This window comes from Anomaloglossus baeobatrachus, chromosome 3, assembly GCF_048569485.1.
Source record: "Anomaloglossus baeobatrachus isolate aAnoBae1 chromosome 3, aAnoBae1.hap1, whole genome shotgun sequence".
Classification (NCBI taxonomy): Eukaryota; Metazoa; Chordata; class Amphibia; order Anura; family Aromobatidae; genus Anomaloglossus; species Anomaloglossus baeobatrachus.
The window spans coordinates 411,167,824-411,185,594 of NC_134355.1; the positions used below are offsets into that span (position 1 = coordinate 411,167,824).

At 53.9% G+C, this 17,771-nt stretch overlaps 1 protein-coding gene across 1 annotated transcript in view; it reads left to right on the forward strand.

Moving 5' to 3' along the window:
- The window catches only part of LOC142296554 (glutathione S-transferase 3-like), a 99,379-nt gene that overhangs the window by 45,857 nt on the left and 35,751 nt on the right, over positions 1 to 17,771 (forward strand). Inside the window, exons 2-3 of the mRNA XM_075340310.1 lie at positions 11,973 to 12,105; positions 12,209 to 12,260. Coding sequence (XP_075196425.1) covers positions 12,019 to 12,105; positions 12,209 to 12,260 — 139 coding nt within the window. The 5' untranslated portion in view covers positions 11,973 to 12,018. The remainder of the gene's footprint in view (positions 1 to 11,972; positions 12,106 to 12,208; positions 12,261 to 17,771) is intronic.

A 17,771-nucleotide genomic window follows, 5' to 3' on the forward strand; every position in this document is an offset into this window, starting at 1 on the left:
CCCCGGGTACTACCATCGGCAGCGGCGGTACTCCCCTTACCGCGAACCACAGGAGGCGTCACAAACATTAATCCCCTGTAAATAGCCCTCTTTCACTTTCGGGTGACACCAAGCACCCGGGTCCAGAGATCCTCAAGCCACAGCAACCCCGGATCGAGCAGTCCGACTGCTGCAGGGGTAGTACACCTCAAAAATTTGGCGTCACGAACAGGATTCAGACTGGACCCACTAACCTGGGTGACGTACGCCTTGAAAAATCCAAGCTGCAGTGTCAGAATTCAGTTCCCGACATTTTCCACCATTTTTGGTGCCTAAACGCCATCTTCCCAACCAAAACAGCGCAAAGCTGAAGCTCCGCCCCTTGCCCAGAGAGTGCGGCTGGAACCGGAAATTCCCAGTGTTCCCTGCACTAGAGTGATTGCGGACGAAAACCAAGCGGGAGAGGGAAGAGGTCCATACCGGATGATGGGAGTGCCAGAGCATTACCCCAGCCAGATTAGGTTGATGCAGATGCAACAGGCGCCGCTACGGTCGCATGAGCGGTCGCACCCGGGGCTGAGGTGGTCGCGCCGATCATGCCGATCACCTTACCATATGTGACTGGCGCCGCCTGGTTACCCCAATATGATGGCCGACCTGAAGCCTTACAGGGATTCAGGCGGAAGATCAGTACAGTCCTGGATATGTATGCCCTGACTGGCGAGTGTCTGTGGTACTCAACTGACAGGCGTAGTTCGTCCTCGAGCTACAGGACATCAGAGGTTTATTATTATTTTTTTTTTTTTCAAAACTGCAACAATAGAAAAAGAAACATTTATTTACAAGAGTCATCCCACATTAGGTAGGCTGGGTACTTAAACGTTGCTTAACTTTAGAGTTCGTTATTTCAACAGTGGAACGCTACTGGTTAGGTTAGTAGCAGAGGCTCAACCTCCTTCGTTGCAGCCTCTTGCTGCGACAGTTCAGTCCCAATGTCCCGGATCCCATTAACCCGCCACCCAAACAACCTGACCCGCTGCATACCTATAGTGGGTCCATGACCAGGTTAAGGTCCCAGATGTTGCAAAAGACGATTCTGGTGGGCACAGGAGGTGCAACTATTTACAATACACAAGTCTGTGTTGGTCACAACCAGTCCTATGACCACGGTCCATTTTTACTATAAACATTGGTGCATAAATGTAAAGAAATCCATGCACCGGTGTACACACTATAAAAATCTTCTCGCTAATCAGGTAACTTTTCTCTGTTCATTCAAACCTTGTTGATTAAACACTTATCTTCTAACATTTTCTCTATATGGAAAACCACAAACTTTGTAAAATAATAAAAGAAACACAGATGCCTAGCAACATACATATTACACTACCGCTCACTGGGAGGCTGGTAGTCAACGACTGTCAGAACCCACTTATCAACCATAGCGAGCCACTTCACATCCAGGGCATACCAGCTGCGCTCACTCCATTGCCGAGTGTAGATAACCACCTCTTCTGGCTCAAGGTTACGGCCCGGGTGGTCCCTCGGGAGATGTTGCTCTATATCTCTCTGAGCAACAAATAGTTCTTCAGAGAGGCTCGCTTCCCAGAGGAAACCCCACCCTTTGTTGGGGTTGAACTGCTTTACATGGCCCCTGCGCCACAGCCCTCTGACACTTAAGGTAGCCTTCCTCAAATGCTGCTTTATCTCTGGGCACGGGCAGCCATCTCCTGTTGCCTCTGGTCTTGATTTGTCATCTCCGGTTTCAGCTCTGGCTGGTGTCATTCCCAGTAGGGGGCGTCAGCGTTTGGCCTCTGCTCCCTAACTGGCACTAGCTTGAATTGTGCTCTCGCGGCCCCAACAGCCATTGGTATGCCGCGCAGTGGTGGAACCGGCAGCTCTTCAGGCTCCACCTCCAACATTATGAACAGAGAAACCGACTGCTCCGCAGTCGGGGTTGCAGAGTCCGGGTGCTCCGCCTCTAAGGACGGGCCCAGTGATGCGGCCGATCTGGTCGGACCGGTGTCGGGGTGACCACTGACGTAACCTGGTCGGGTGACGGAACCGGAGGTTCTGCAGCTGTATCTTCACAAACGGGGGCTGAAGGTTCCTCTGCCATGGTGGGAGCAGGCAGCCGAGGACGGGGTTGGTGGCTGCGGAGTGTTTGCCGGGAGCCGGAGCAGTCCGCATCCCTCAGCCGCATTGGCCGAATTAGGGTAATCAACAGGGACTGGATAACCGCTTACCCTCTCTTCACGTGGGATTTAGATCTCACGGGCTCGCACCTCCACCTCCTGGCTCCTCATCTCTTCCCTCCAGTGATCCAATATGAACAGGAACTGCGTCCGTATCCTCCTGCAAAGCTGCTCCGTCTCTTCCTTGATCCAGGTCGCGGTCCCGGGAACAGCACGTTTCGGTGACCAGCTCCGCTCCGCCATCTTTCCTCTGCAGGGTCAAGGAACATTATGGCAGAGTCCCTGCTTCTCTTCCGTTGCTACATGCCGTCACGCCCCCTCGGTTTTCACTCAGCAGCACTCTCTTCAATGCTGTGGCCCTCTGGGAACTTCCAGTTCTGGGCTCACCCTCAGGACAAAGGGCGTGGCTTCTACTTTGCGTGCTTTCGATGGAGAAGACGGTGTTTTGACGCCAAAAGATGGCGAAAGTGGCCGAAATGGCGGGAAATGGGACTTTTGACTCGCGGTTTCAACTTCTAAGGCGCACGTCACCCAGGTAAGTGGGTCCTGCTCGTATCCTGTTTGTGACGCCAGGAATTTGAGTTGTGCCACCCCCGTGCCAGCAGCCGGGCTGCTCGGATCCGGATCTGCAGGGGCTCAAGGGGTCTCCGGACCCGGGGGTCATGCGGCCACTCAAATAAAGGGGGGTATTTACAGGGGATTGTGTTAAAGTTCGTGATGCCACCCGTGGTATGTGGTAATTTGGAGTACCTGGGGCGATGGAGCGGAGCAGCCAGGTGTTAGAACCCTCCACGGGTAGGGGAGAATGGCCAGGGACTCGGTGATAGTGTTTGGGGGTGCCGTGGGGAGCGAAATGGTCACTTTCATACTCACTTAGTCCATTAAGCTGACACCGACAACTGGATAAACCAAAGTTCTGGATACCGCTGCCGCTGAGGGGAGCTAGTTCGGATCCTGTCCCCAACGGTGCTGCTTGGTGATCTGTGACCTGCCTCCTGGCACTAAGTTTACTTCTCTGTTGGTCCCGGTAGTATGGAAGTTGCCGGGTCCCGCTCCCCACTATGGGTAAGTGTGGGAGCTTGCTCAGGGTTCGCGCTTGGGATTTTCTGGACCGTTTTAGTGGAAAGTCCTATCCCCCTCATTGCGCTAGTACCCCGATTTTGGAGCGAGTGGGGAGCGGATCTTGAAGGCTCCGTTCTTGTCGGGTAAATTGTCAGGTTGCCTGAAGCTACTCCCTGACTTAGAGTCCACGTAACCCGTCGTGCCCTGGTCCCATCCCAGTGATGGTGCAAGGCCGCCGGCTGTCCTCCTCGACAGTTCCGTGCACCTTGCCACGATCCCCTGCGACCGGGGGTCCAGCTCCTCTAGGCCCAGACCACCGTCTGCTACCTAGATGGCTTCCTAGGAGCCCGGCTCCTGACCTCCTCTCTTCTTCACTTCCAACACACTTCCTCCCTACTCCTACTACTACTACTACTACTGACACTTCTGACACTTCTGACCTCCCCTAATCAACCCACCAAGTGGGCGACCCTATTCCACTCAGCCCAGTCATCAGCCATTTTTAAATTTTACCTTTAATGATCTCACGACTTATAGTAAATTGAAACTGTCTTGGTTGGGAAGGATGAACACTATTAAATGGACGTCTTGCCTCATTTTCTGTATATTTTTCAAACTCTCCCCATCTCTCCACCCCACAGCTTTATTAGCAAGCTATGTCCTGCCCTAGTCAAGTTTGTCTGGGGTAAGATTAAGACTAGGATAAGCATGCAAACGCTTCCCCTAAATCTTTGAATGGAGAAGGTCCTCCCAATTTCAAACTTTAGTTTCCATCCAGTTACTAAATAATGGGTTGGTCTGGTACAAGGTGGATTGCCTACTCCACTAAAACATCTTCAATGGCTTTCTGAGGTAAATGGTCCTTTGATAGAAGGCTCAACATTTCTAACCAAAGAGACACTTAGAATCTGGTATTCACTCAGGGATATATTATTTCCTGACAGGACCATTAGTCCACTCACAACACTTTTACAGCCCCTCTTTTCATCCTGGATACTTGAGTAGGTATTTTCTTGGCTGTAGGGAAGTGGAAGACACCTGTTTGTTTCAGGAGCTGGTAGGTGGTAAGGTGGTCCTACTGTGTCGCCCAGGGAATGGGGTACTCGGTCCCAGGCAGTGTATAACTGGGGAATGTCACTTTAGTGGCCATTGCCCGGTCCCGTGCCCTGGGTGCTTTTTAATGGGGAGTATTTACAGAGGAGATTAAAGTCATTTTTGTGACGCCACCTGCGGGTTTCAGTTAGGATGGTGGAACCGTGGCTGCTGAGTTGATTATCCCCAGGGCTGGTAGTAATGGCAGCTGTTGTGGTAGTGTGGCGCCCCTGACCTGGTCAGGCACCACTGAGTACTGCACCCCTGCTGGGGACAGTACAAAACAGGTGATCCAGAAGGCTGACCGAGGTGTGACTACACAGGCGCATAGTGATCAGGTCTCACACATTTACCTTTGAGAGGACCCCTGGGGATTCCAGGAGGGGGCGAAGCCTCCACCTCCACCTGAGGGGTGGAGGGGGCGAAGCCTCCATCTCCACTCGAGGGGTGTGGTAGAGAGCCTGGTTGCTAGGTGACGTAGGCAAGAATAGGAGAGGAGGAGCAGTGAGCCAGTTTAGTGTGCAGCTCAGGGAAAGCAGACGTGAGGAGCAGACCCTGGGGCTGTTGCAGTCTAACAGCGTCCGCGCAGTGACTACCGACGGGGGAGAACGGTCACCTGGGAGTGCTGCCCGAAATCCACACACAGCTAAAGAGAGAGCAACGGAGTGGAATGTAAGGAGACTGTCAGGGAGAACCAGGCCCAAACGGGTAGCAGGTCCCAGTGCAGGGATAGATTCACCTTTCCTTTGCCAAACCTGCATGAGGGGGCACTTTACACCCCCAAGACAACACCACAGAGTCCGCAGCCACGTAGCCAAAGTTAGGGCCCATAGCTCACAGGAGGCAAGCAGCCGGAGTGACCTGGTCCAGGCTACAAGCAAACGGGCCAAAAAGAAGGGGAGAGAGGCACCAGCAACTTCCCTGGGCGACCCCAGCAGGGCTTCAAGCAGGGGTTACCCCAAAACACAACGGGCTAAGGAAGGCGAGTTGGTAGCCACCCTCATAAGTCAGCCTGAAGGACACCTGGTTCCAGCCTGGTTCATCCCAGCTACGCCCGGGTTACTCACCCTGCCACCATCAGTGAGTAAAATCCCTGAAAGACATCCTGCTTGTGCGTGTGAGTCATTCTGCGACTTGTAGTTCCACACACCTACACGGGACCCTGGGGCATGCCTCACTCTCAGGAGGCTATTACAACTGACTGCACCTACCATCAGCCCCAGGCACCCCTAACCTGCAGTGGCGGTCCTCACTGACCGCAATTCTGAGAGTGGCGTCACGACAATCAAAATAGAGGATTTCCTACCTGTGACAAAATCCAGCCGAGTGGAGTCCCTGAAGGTAATGCACCGCTGCACCGACACCGAGCCTCGGGGCCCCACACATCTGGCGTCACGAACAGGATAAGGACTAGACCTGTTCAGACAGGTGACCATGTGCCTGGGCGGTCCGCTTGGAAAATTGGAAGCGCCGCCATATTGCCACCATGAAAAGCGCGCTGAAAAACAACAGCAGCCCGCGCTGGGAGAAGTTACCGCCCACGAAGAGGTGTGGCTACCCAGAGATCCCCTGGAGAGTCCTGGCTTCGCAAGTGATGAGCGCGGAGGCGTTCAGAGACGTCGGGAAGGAAAGGGAGCCAGAAGCCTGCTGCTGGAAAAGGCAGAGCAGAAACTGATAAGCCTGCTGTTGGGAGAAGAGTTCAAGGCAGTGAAGGAACTGGCACTGAGGCTGCAAGGAAGAGTCGGAGGCCTGCTGCTGAGAAAAGATCTGCAGAGCGGCGACGACGCGGTGAAGATGGCGTCTGAAGATAGGAGCCCAGAGCCGGGTTCCGCTGCCTGGTGGTCCTGGGAGCTTGCCCAGTTCAGTGACCGACTGGAAGCGAGGATCGTGCAGCAGATCCGAGAGGGACGTGCGGAGCTGCAGGAAATCGCTGAAGCAGTTCAGGCCTATGAGAGGGGAACCGCATGACGAGTGCCAGACCGAGCGGCGACGACTCAGGCCCCGACGATGTTACCGATGGGTGAGTCCTGTGTTGCCCCTGTCAGCGCGAGTGCCCCGACCCTTGCTGCCATGCCCGCGGTCCCTGGAGAGATGCCCGGCGCGGCGACGCTGAATCAGGCCGCAGCCACGCCAGGTGCGGCCCGCCGAGCCCAGGCCGCCGCAACGATGCCCAGCCCGGCCCGCAAAGATCCGGCTGCCGCCGCGACCCTCCTCCACGCCGCAGGTGTGACGCTGACCCAGGCCGCCGCCATGCTAGGCCCGGCCCGCCAAGACCCCACCGCAGCAGCGACGCTCGTCCGCGCCGCAAGTGAGGTGCTGAACCAGGCCGCAGCTACGTCAGGTGCGGCCCGCCAAGGATCGGCTGCAGCTGCGACGCCAATCCAGGCCGCAGAAGCGCCCAGCCCGGCCCGCACAGATCCCATCGCAGCTGCGACGCCAATCCAGGCCGCTGCCACGCTAGGCTCGGCCCGCCAAGACCAGGCCGCTGCCACGCCAGGCTCGGCCCGCCAAGACAAGACTGTACAACTATTTACCCCGGCCTGCAAGGCCAGAGCAGACACCGCTCCCCAGTCTAAGGAAGTCCCTGCTAGGAAGTCCCTGCTGGGGGAGGACCCCGAATACTGGAAGCTGAAGGCTGACCTAGAGGCCCAGTTCCCACAGGAGATGGTGGACCGGTATCTGCTCCCTCCGCACACCCCCAGGAAGACTCCGGCAATATCCACGCCAAAAAGTCCACTGCCCTGGCCGGCTGATGAACACCCATCCCCAGCGCTGCCACAACAGGAGTGCTCAGAAGAACTAAGCGGGAGAGGAGGACAGAAGGCTGAGGAGCTGACCCCGGAGCCATCAGCAGGGGATCCATGCCCAGAGCCAGAGATGTTGCCATATTCCCGCTGGGATGAAGAGAGCCCGACACCCTCCGCTGAGGAAGATTTGTCCAGAAACCTCACCTGGGAGCCTGCAAGCAGTGAAGTAGCAACCCAGCAGAATCCAGCCCGCAAGACATGGCGCCGCAGCAGAACAAAGTTTTCCCCTGCACAGCAATCTCCGAATAGGAAGGATGAAGTAACAGCCAGAGACTTGGAGGAGAAGCAGTCATTAAGGAGAGCTAAATCCCAGGTCAGAGGCCCACTTTGTCGTGGAGTAGTGGAAGACTTTAGTTTAAAATCAGGATATGGCTTTATAGTTGTACCTGGAATGAAAGAAGGCATCTTTGTGAACAGAAGGGATGTTAGAGCCCATTTGCCTAGAGGACATCCAGGAAGAAACTTACAGATGGGAGACTCAGTGGAATTCACCATGCACCAAGGAAAACGCGGATGGTACGCACTGGATGTTACACCATGTCCCAGAAGTCCCTACAGTAATCCTGCAAAAGAAACAGACACAGAAGAAGAGGAAAGAAAAGACAGGGAACCCATTGATGAGACCACTACAGATGATGACAGAGATGGAGAAAGCAACAGGTGCCGCAGCCCTACAGGCCCAAGCCCTGGTGAGGAGGAATCTGTGTAAAGCATGTAAAGTAAAGTAAAGTACAGAAGTTAAAGTTTGAAGTTTCGCAACGTTTACATGTTCAAGAAATGTGCCCACATGAACTAATATGAGAAACCTCTTTTTGCACTTTGAAAAATGAACCATAAGGCTATGAACTGGCTATAGCCACAAACTCTCGCAGTGTAAATAGTTACCCCAGAGGTACCACCACCAGAGCCAGCCTGTTTAGGGGCCTGGCTCGCCTGCAACCAGGGAGCACGCCTGTTTATGGGGCCTGGCTCTCCACCACAAAGAGGGTACCTGGTCAGCACCAACTGTGGAGGCCGCCTCTACATCCTGCCAGAAGTGGCTGAAGGCGCGGCTCCACCAGGCCAGGTATACCCTGAAACCACCAGACCATGAAAGCCGCCTCTACATCCTGCCAGAAGTGGCTGAAGGCGCGGCCAACGAGAGAGGGTTTAGGGTGGGTTAACGGACTTGTGGGTGGAGGGTGGTGATGTATGGTACCTGATGGTTTTAAAACGTTTTACCATGTTTTACTGTTTTATGCATTTTAAAATGTTGTCTTGCAGCCCGAGGACGTGCTGGTGATAACTAAGGGGGAATGTGGCGCCCCTGACCTGGTCAGGCACCACTGAGTACTGCACCCCTGCTGGGGACAGTACAAAACAGGTGATCCAGAAGGCTGACCGAGGTGTGACTACACAGGCGCATAGTGATCAGGTCTCACACATTTACCTTTGAGAGGACCCCTGGGGATCCCAGGAGGGGGCGAAGCCTCCACCTCCACCTGAGGGGTGGAGGGGGCGAAGCCTCCATCTCCACTCGAGGGGTGTGGTAGAGAGCCTGGTTGCTAGGTGACGTAGGCAAGAATAGGAGAGGAGGAGCAGTGAGCCAGTTTAGTGTGCAGCTCAGGGAAAGCAGACGTGAGGAGCAGACCCTGGGGCTGTTGCAGTCTAACAGCGTCCGCGCAGTGACTACCGACGGGGGAGAACGGTCACCTGGGAGTGCTGCCCGAAATCCACACACAGCTAAAGAGAGAGCAACGGAGTGGAAAGTAAGGAGACTGTCAGGGAGAACCAGGCCCAAACGGGTAGCAGGTCCCAGTGCAGGGATAGATTCACCTTTCCTTTGCCAAACCTGCATGAGGGGGCACTTTACACCCCCAAGACAACACCACAGAGTCCGCAGCCACGTAGCCAAAGTTAGGGCCCATAGCTCACAGGAGGCAAGCAGCCGGAGTGACCTGGTCCAGGCTACAAGCAAACGGGCCAAAAAGAAGGGGAGAGAGGCACCAGCAACTTCCCTGGGCGACCCCAGCAGGGCTTCAAGCAGGGGTTACCCCAAAACACAACGGGCTAAGGAAGGCGAGTTGGTAGCCACCCTCATAAGTCAGCCTGAAGGACACCTGGTTCCAGCCTGGTTCATCCCAGCTACGCCCGGGTTACTCACCCTGCCACCATCAGTGAGTAAAATCCCTGAAAGACATCCTGCTTGTGCGTGTGAGTCATTCTGCGACTTGTAGTTCCACACACCTACACGGGACCCTGGGGCATGCCTCACTCTCAGGAGGCTATTACAACTGACTGCACCTACCATCAGCCGCAGGCACCCCTAACCTGCAGTGGCGGTCCTCACTGACCGCAATTCTGAGAGTGGCGTCACGACAATCAAAATAGAGGATTTCCTACCTGTGACAAGATCCAGCCGAGTGGAGTCCCTGAAGGTAATGCACCGCTGCACCGACACCGAGCCTCGGGGCCCCACAGTAGGCCCTCCGCAGGTAGGGCTGAGCCTGGGAGATGTATGATGGAGTAATAAGAGAGGCCACACCGTGGGTTGTAGTTAACAGTCTCTACTCACTCTTGACCCTTGGATGGCTTGTTCAGGTCCCCGTAGTTCCAGTGCCAGTTGATGACTCAGTTGCTCTGTCCCCGGCACCCTCAGTGTGGTTGGGTCCCCATAGCGTGGAGCGATTTGTGGCCTGACTGTCCCATTTTGTGGCAGTCTCCTTGTCCGTATGGCAGGCAGCGTGGACTCTGTAGGGCTGGTCTGTGTCCCGAATCCTGATCCTTGCTTTACTGCTGGTGCCCCCGGAATTGTGGGTCAGTGAGGTCCGTGAAGGTCCCCTCACTGTGCAGGTATTTGCCAGGCCATCTGAAACTGTCGCCTGACCTAGGGCTCTGTGCTCCGTCGGTGCTCTGGTCCCAGCGGTACTCGAGTTTACCTGCCCTGGCGACCACTCCCCTGGGCCACTGTTACTCGACCCAGCTCTAGGCACCTCTTTCCACTTTCACTCACTACTATTGAACTCTGTAGACTGACTGCTGTCCCCTCCCACCAGGTTGCCTAGTCCCTCTGGTCTGGCTCCGCCCTCTAGGTGGCCATCCCCTTGTGTTCGACTAGCTAATTATCATAAATAGCAAGAGAGGTATATACAGATACGGACTAATCACTAAAACATAACTTTTAATAATGTGTTCATTAATAAGTGACAACTCACTGCATAAAAACGTGAACTAAAAATTAAAAATGAACCACGAGGCCTTCAAGCTCAAATTGGGCCCAATTGTGTCTAGGTATTGCTGGCACTGGTGTTCCAGGTCCCAGGGTGTAGGCCCTGCATCCTGGTGAGGATACAGTTCCTAGTAGTGCCCTGAGTGGCTCAGGGGCACTACACTACATCCTATTTGATATACAACTGTCTGATCAGAGAATATAACAGGTAAATTGAGATTTCAATGGTCTAGGTTTTCACCCTGTTACATTGACAAAAGGGTTTCCTTTTTTCTCACAAAGTATTGCTTGCTCTGCCCAGTAAAAGAATTACAAGATCCTTACAAGGTGGTATCATTACCCATCTAAGTTACATGCGATTTTTCCAAAAGTCTTTGTCATATGTTGGCAGTGTGAGCCTGGATGGTCTCCATCCTTCATATTTGCTTCACATTTGGTGGGATTGCGGCTAGATCAAGCTCTTCTGGGATAAAGTGTTCTCAAATTATCACGTGAATCCTCAGATCACGCGCCTCTCTATTTTACCTGTACAGTGATTCCTTGATACTGGAAATCTTCTCAGACTCCCATTATAGTGTATTGGTACACTGAGACGATTCAGATTTACAAGATGAAGGAATTGTCTGGTGAAAGTATTGGTATTTCAGACATGTTTGGGAGGACATGGAGTGTTTGGATTTTACTCCATGATTCGTTGGATTTTCATAGAATATTTTGAGAGATTTTGTGGTAGACCTCCATTTGTGCTGATTGGTTTGTGTGGGAATATGCAAGATGATGATTCTTTTCCCCCTCCTTCCCCTTTCTTTCTTGTTCACCCCCCATTTTTTTCTTCTCTTCTTTGAGGGGGTTTCCTTCTTGAGGTCTCCTCTCTCTCAAGATGTGTTACATGTTCTACATTGCGACACTCATTTGCTATTGATTTAAGGTCTACATTTGCTTGTATAATTTAACAATGATATTTTGCATAATTATATAACAACCAGTTTTTTTTTTCTAAAAATAGATTGAACATAGAAAAAAATAAAACCCCAAGAAACAATAGTTGATTTTCATTTTTTTCAACTTTTCACCCCATTCTTTGAATAATTTTTGTTTACAGTTTTCAGTACATTCTATGTCAAAATTAATGGAGTCATTCAAAAATACAACTTATCCTGCAGAAAAAAAGTCATCAATTATGATGGTGCAAAAATGTTTTTTTTTTTTATCAACTTATTTCATTCAATAACTCTCATTTGAGACCCCCCTCATTTTCCCTTTATGTTAATATTAGGATCTGCTAACAATCTAGTCCAGGTGACTCCTGAGGAGAATGACAATCAAGGAGTGATTCTGATTGACACCAATATTGCATAGTCTATGTATTATTGAATGTTATACAATCTTCTAATATACTTTGTATCAATTCCTCCCATTTTTTGAGATTTCTACTTCTTGTCAGTGAGTAGAAACCATTATTATTTCTCAAGGATACAAATCTGTTATGGTTTCTGAATATTTTTTGTTAGTTTACAGTAATCACTATGTTTAGATTTAGCTTCATACAGAGTTCTTACCGTACTTTGCTAAACGTGACATCAAAAAAGTTTCTTCTGTTTTACCCATGTTCTTTTCTCCTCTTTTTAGGTAAGAAACTTTCTTCTTGTTTAAAGAGACAGCACATACTAGAAAGATGTCGGCAAAACCCAAACTGTACTACTTCAATGGCAGAGGTAAAATGGAGTCCATCCGCTGGCTGCTTGCTGCCGCTGGTGTGGAGGTTTGTATTATAATAAAATATATCAAAGGTTTAACATTTTTAACAATCAAGTAAAATAACTGCTTTACAGGATTTATTCTCAGAAATGCATTTTGCTTTCCAGTTTGAAGAAGAATTTTTGGAGACAAGAGAACAATATGAAGCATTGCTTCAAGGTATAGTTAACTTTTCTACAATTGCTTACCACTCCCGTGGTAGTTGTGTCGCCCTGGGCAAGCCATGGGACACAGGTCACAACACCACCACACCCCACACTCCAGGTAGGCACACCTGCTAACCAGAAATCCTTGTTGCCTTCCTCCAGAGGTTGATGATGCACACCAGGGGGTGGGCCAGGCGGTTGGCTCCGCCCACCAAGGAGCTCACAACACTGGAGGCAGGAAGTAACCAGGCAGTTTAGCCCAGGGCGAGGTTGTGTCAACAAGTGAAGCCCAGGCAGGGCTAGAGTAAACAACAGAGAAAGTGAAAGTAGAGAAGTGGAAAAGGAGGAAAGGAGGAGAAGTGACAGAAGAGAAGGAAAGCCTGAGAGCCCAGCTTGGTGTAGGGCCAGAACAGCAAGGTCAGCAACGGCGGTGACTGTTTGGAGGGGGACAGTTTGGAAGTTCCTGGAAGGACCCCGTTGGCTGTGTGCCCGGTGGTCTGGAGCAGTGTTCCGAAGGACAGTCAGCACCAGGGCAGGGGCCTCTCGGACCCCGGCAAGGCTAGGAGTCGCCAGATTTGCCAAATCCGTCAGTGACGGGGACGCAGATCCCCCAACAACCAAGTCCCGATAGACGGCAACAGCCCGACCATTACCGGGGAGACACCGCCACCGCCAGGGCACAAGTTTCCCCAGGGCCAGCGCCTGCGGGCAAAGTGTAGAGCTCCTCTGGCCCAGATTGCAGTCGGGGAGCGGGTAACCGGAGGGAATCCACCGCTACCATCAGACAACAGAGGTGCAAGGAAGAGAAACGTCACCGTTACCTACCGGGAGTGCAGGTGCAGCCGTCTGTGGGACCGTCCTACCAGCCGTTGGTTTACCGTACAGACTGTGTCCGTGTGTCAGGCTGAGTGAGTACCATAGTGCCGCAAGGCACAGCGCTGCCCCCACGTCCCTGCGCCCTCCAGGCCCTACACTTCACATCTCATCACCGGGCCCCGGGATCACCAACCCCTACCCACGGAGGGGCAACACAACACCTGGCTGCTCCGCATCACCATCCCCGGGACCCCCACACTGAGCAGCGGTGGTGCAATCACCACAACCGTGGGTGGCGTCACGAACTATAATAATCCCTTCACCCAACAAACATTTCCCCTTTCACTCACGGGCGAGGAGTGTCGCTCGAGACACCCCGAGATCCGGCCCACGGCTCGAGCCACCAGGAGCAACTGCCGGACCCGAGCAGAAGGGGGTGAGCGCGGTGTGCTGACACCCTCCTCCCCGCCCGCGACAACTTGGCGTCACGAACAGGATCTTACCGCTCTGCCGTCAGGTAGAGGTGCGCCTTGTTACCGCCGGAGGCATCCGGCGGAAAAATTTCAGAAGCCGCCATCTTTGGCGCGAAAAGTTCCCGCTCGAGCGTCTTCTCGAGCAGTAGAAGCGCGAAGGCCAAAACCCCGCCCCGAGAGAGGAGGGGCCGGAAAGAGCTAAGGGGGACGGAAACAAGATGTCTGCGCCCGACGGAGCCGCTGGAGGAGCGGTGGTCGCAGCCGCAGCAGCACCCGCGGATGGGAATGGGCCTGCCCAGGTCCCGGTCGTACCGGCGGGAGGTGCCGCGGCCCCCGCGCTTGCTCAGGTCATGCCGTTTTCCTTGCCCTATGCGCCCGGAGCTGCCTGGCTACCGCGGTATGACGGGAAACCGGATGCCCTACAGGCCTTCCGGAAAAAGCTTAACCCGTTGCTAGAGCTGTACCCCCTGACTGATAAGCAACGTGCAGCGATAGTGCTAGGCCAGTTAACCGGTGCGGCGGAGCAGGAAGCGGAGACCTGGGCCGAGGGGGACCGGCTCTCTGTAGCCACCATCTTCGAGAAGCTACAGACTGCCTTCGAGACCCGGACTGAAGCGGAGCTGAGGATGCAGTTTTACCAGTGCCGGCAACGAGCTGGGGATAGCATTCGGGACTATGCTCTACGTCTGCAGACCGCCCTCCGCACGCTGAAGCGGGTGAGCTCTATTAATGAGGCGGATAGCAACAAGATGTTAGGGGAGCAATTTGCGCAGGGGATGAGGTCCCCTGAGGATCGTAAACAACTCCGGCTGTGGGCCCTGGAACACCCTGATGTGGACTTTGCTGTGTTAAAGGAGCGGGCCATTAAAGCACTACAGCCCCCAGCTGCAGAAGTTCTGGAAACCGCCCCGTGGCCCGTCGAAACGGCTCCCGTTGTGGCGGCCTCTGCCATACCAACCTCACCAATACCTACAGCCCCGAGCAGTACAGTGGAAGAACTGGCAGCCCAGGTACGTCGCCTGGACGGAGACCTTGCCAAGATCCTTGCTGCGCTACAACCTCTGACCAGATCTCAGCCTCCAGCGCAGATACAGCTTGCTGACAGTCCCGAAGATGTTCCCTGGATGCAGCGGAGAAGCACTAACAACCCGCGGAGCAGACCCCCAATCTGCTACAAGTGCCGTAAGCCGGGCCATTATTACCGACAGTGCCCGTTAAACGAGCAACCCCTGGGGCCCCGGGCCAATCCTCAGGAGTAGAACACTGTGGCCCCCCGGACTGGCGAGACCGATATGTCGGGGCCCGCCCTATCATCCCCGTGGCTGTGGACGGCATACCAGTGATGGCTCTCTTGGACACTGGATCACAGGTAACTACCATACCGTACACGTTGTATCGGCAGTATTGGGCCACAGACGAGCTGGCGCCTCCAGACGATAGTATAAATTTGATTGCCGCTAATGGACTTCCATTGACCCAGGTGGGGTATAAACAAGTGGCTATGACAGTGGGGCAAGCTGAACTGCAACACCAGGGTATGATTGTGATCATGAATGAACCCAGTGATCATAACCCGAAAATAGTGCTGGGAACTAATGTGATGGAACACTGCATGGCTGATGTGTTGAACCTATTGCAACAGCTAGCCGCCACAGCGGCGGGGAGCCGGCAGAGGGCTGTGCAGCGTGAGATCCGCGCCCTGATGTACCGCCAGCATGTAAGCTCAACAGGAGGGGAGATTGGTGGAGTGAGAGTGATGGATGTTGCTCCATTGACTGTGCCCCCTAGGAGTGAGATGATGATCTGGTGTAGGGCAGCAGTAGGGCCTCAGGGGCGTGACTACCCTGCGATGATGGAGCCCATGCCCTCCGAGCACTGGCCCACTGTAGTGGCCGCCCGAGGGGTGGTAGATGTGAAGAAAGGGAGAGTGCCCGTGAGAGTGTTGAACTGTGGGGAGGAAGAAGTCAGGCTCCCCCGGTATGCCACCATCGCCAAGCTGCTCACCCTGGACCCTCACACTATCCAGGAAGCCAGCCCATCCACACTCCCACCTAACCCCAGCACTTCCCCATCCCAGGGGGACACAAAGGAGTGGCACCAACAGCTACATGTAGGCACTGATGATACCCCTACACATCACAGGGCTGGGGTACACAGGGTGGTGCAGGAGTACGAACAGGTTTTCAGTAAGCACCCCCTAGACTTTGGGCGGATCAAGGGGGTTCAACACCACATTCCCACAGGTGAACATCCCCCTATCAAAGAGAGGTATAGACCTATTCCCCCTGCACATTACCAGTGTGCCAAAGATATGTTGAGGAATATGAAGGAGGCAGGGGTTATTCGGGACAGCTGTAGTCCCTGGGCCGCTCCGTTGGTACTGGTCAAGAAGAAGGATGGTACCATGCGGATGTGTGTGGACTACCGGAAGATCAACCAGATAACCCATAAAGATGCCTATCCCTTACCTCGAATTGAAGAGTCTTTGGCTGCACTGAGAACCGCAAACTACTTCTCGACCCTTGACCTCACCAGCGGATACTGGCAAGTGGCCGTGGCCCCAGAGGACCGGGAGAAGACCGCCTTCACCACCCCGATGGGACTCTGCGAATTCAATAGCATGCCGTTTGGGCTGTGCAATGCCCCTGGGACCTTCCAACGGTTGATGGAGTGCTGTCTGGGACATTTAAACTTCGAGACCGTCCTGCTGTATTTGGATGATGTGATTGTTTATTCCCAGACGTATGAAGCCCATCTGGAGCACCTGGCCGAGGTGTTCGCGTCCCTTGCCCAGTACGGGATGAAGTTGAAGCCCTCAAAATGCCACCTGCTGAAACCCAGAGTGCAGTATCTAGGGCATGTGGTGAGTGCGGATGGTGTCGCCCCCGACCCTGAGAAGATTACTGCCATCCAGAGCTGGCCGAGACCAACTACAGTGAGGGAAGTAAGGCAGTTCCTGGGTCTGGTGGGGTACTATCGGCGCTTTATAAAGGGATACACGAAGATGGCTGCCCCCATGCAAGATCTCCTCGTGGGACAGACCAAAGGTGGTAGACCCATTGGAGCCCCACTGTCGTGGGAGGACAAGCATGAGGAGTCCTTTTGCCAGTTGAAGGCGGCCTTGACCAGAGAAGAGGTCCTGGCGTACCCTGACTATGGGAGCCCGTTCATCCTCCACACGGACGCCAGTAATGTGGGGCTAGGAGCGGTCTTATCCCAGGTCCAGGATGGAAAGGAGAAGGTGATTGCCTACGCTAGCCGAAAACTCCGGCCGACCGAAAGGAACCCTGAGAACTATAGCTCCTTCAAGCTTGAGCTATTGGCGTTGGTGTGGGCTATCACGGAGTGGTTCCGCCACTACTTGGCGGCAGCCAAATTCACAGCGTTTACGGACAACAACCCGCTGACTCACCTGAACACGGCCAAGTTGGGCGCGCTGGAGCAGCGGTGGGTAGCCCGGCTAGCCAACTATGATTTCACCATAAAGTACCGAGCTGGTCGTGTCAACATAAATGCTGATGCACTCTCCCGGATGCCCCATCTGTCAGAAGAGGGGTGCGAGGATGACGACCTCGAGGAGATCGAGTTGCCTGCGTTTCACCAGCTGCCTACTGAGAGGGTACAAGTCTGTCAGCAAAGGGTGGATCTGGACCCGCGGCCCAGTCAAGAGTGGCAGGACGCCCAGGACCAAGCGCCGGCTGTCCGCCTTGTCAAGACTCTGGTGGAACAAGGTGCTATGGGAATAGACCCTGCCGCTCCAGCCGAAGCTCAACGCTTGTGGAAAGAACGAAAACGGCTTTACCTAAACCAAGGGAGGCTGTACCGTGAGCTGATCAACCCGAAGACCCATGAGAAGATATGCCAGTTGATCGTTCCTCAAGCTGAGGTCGCTACTGTCCTGCGGGCATACCATGATGGTGCCGGCCACTTCGGGTGGAAGAAGCTGGAGATGCTGCTGAGGGAGCGGTTCTATTGGAGTGGGATGCGTGAATCGGTGGAAGCCTGGTGTCGAGAGTGTGGTCCTTGTACACTGAGGAGAAAGGACGAGACTAGCCAGAGGGCACCGTTACATCCCATAGTCACCCATCAGCCGCTGGAGCTGGTCGCCCTGGACCATGTCAAGCTCACCCCTAGCCGAAGTGGGTACACCTACGCATTGACCATGGTAGACCACTACTCAAGATTCATGGTGGTAGTCCCCGTTAAGGACCTAACTGGTCGAACCGCTGCTCGAG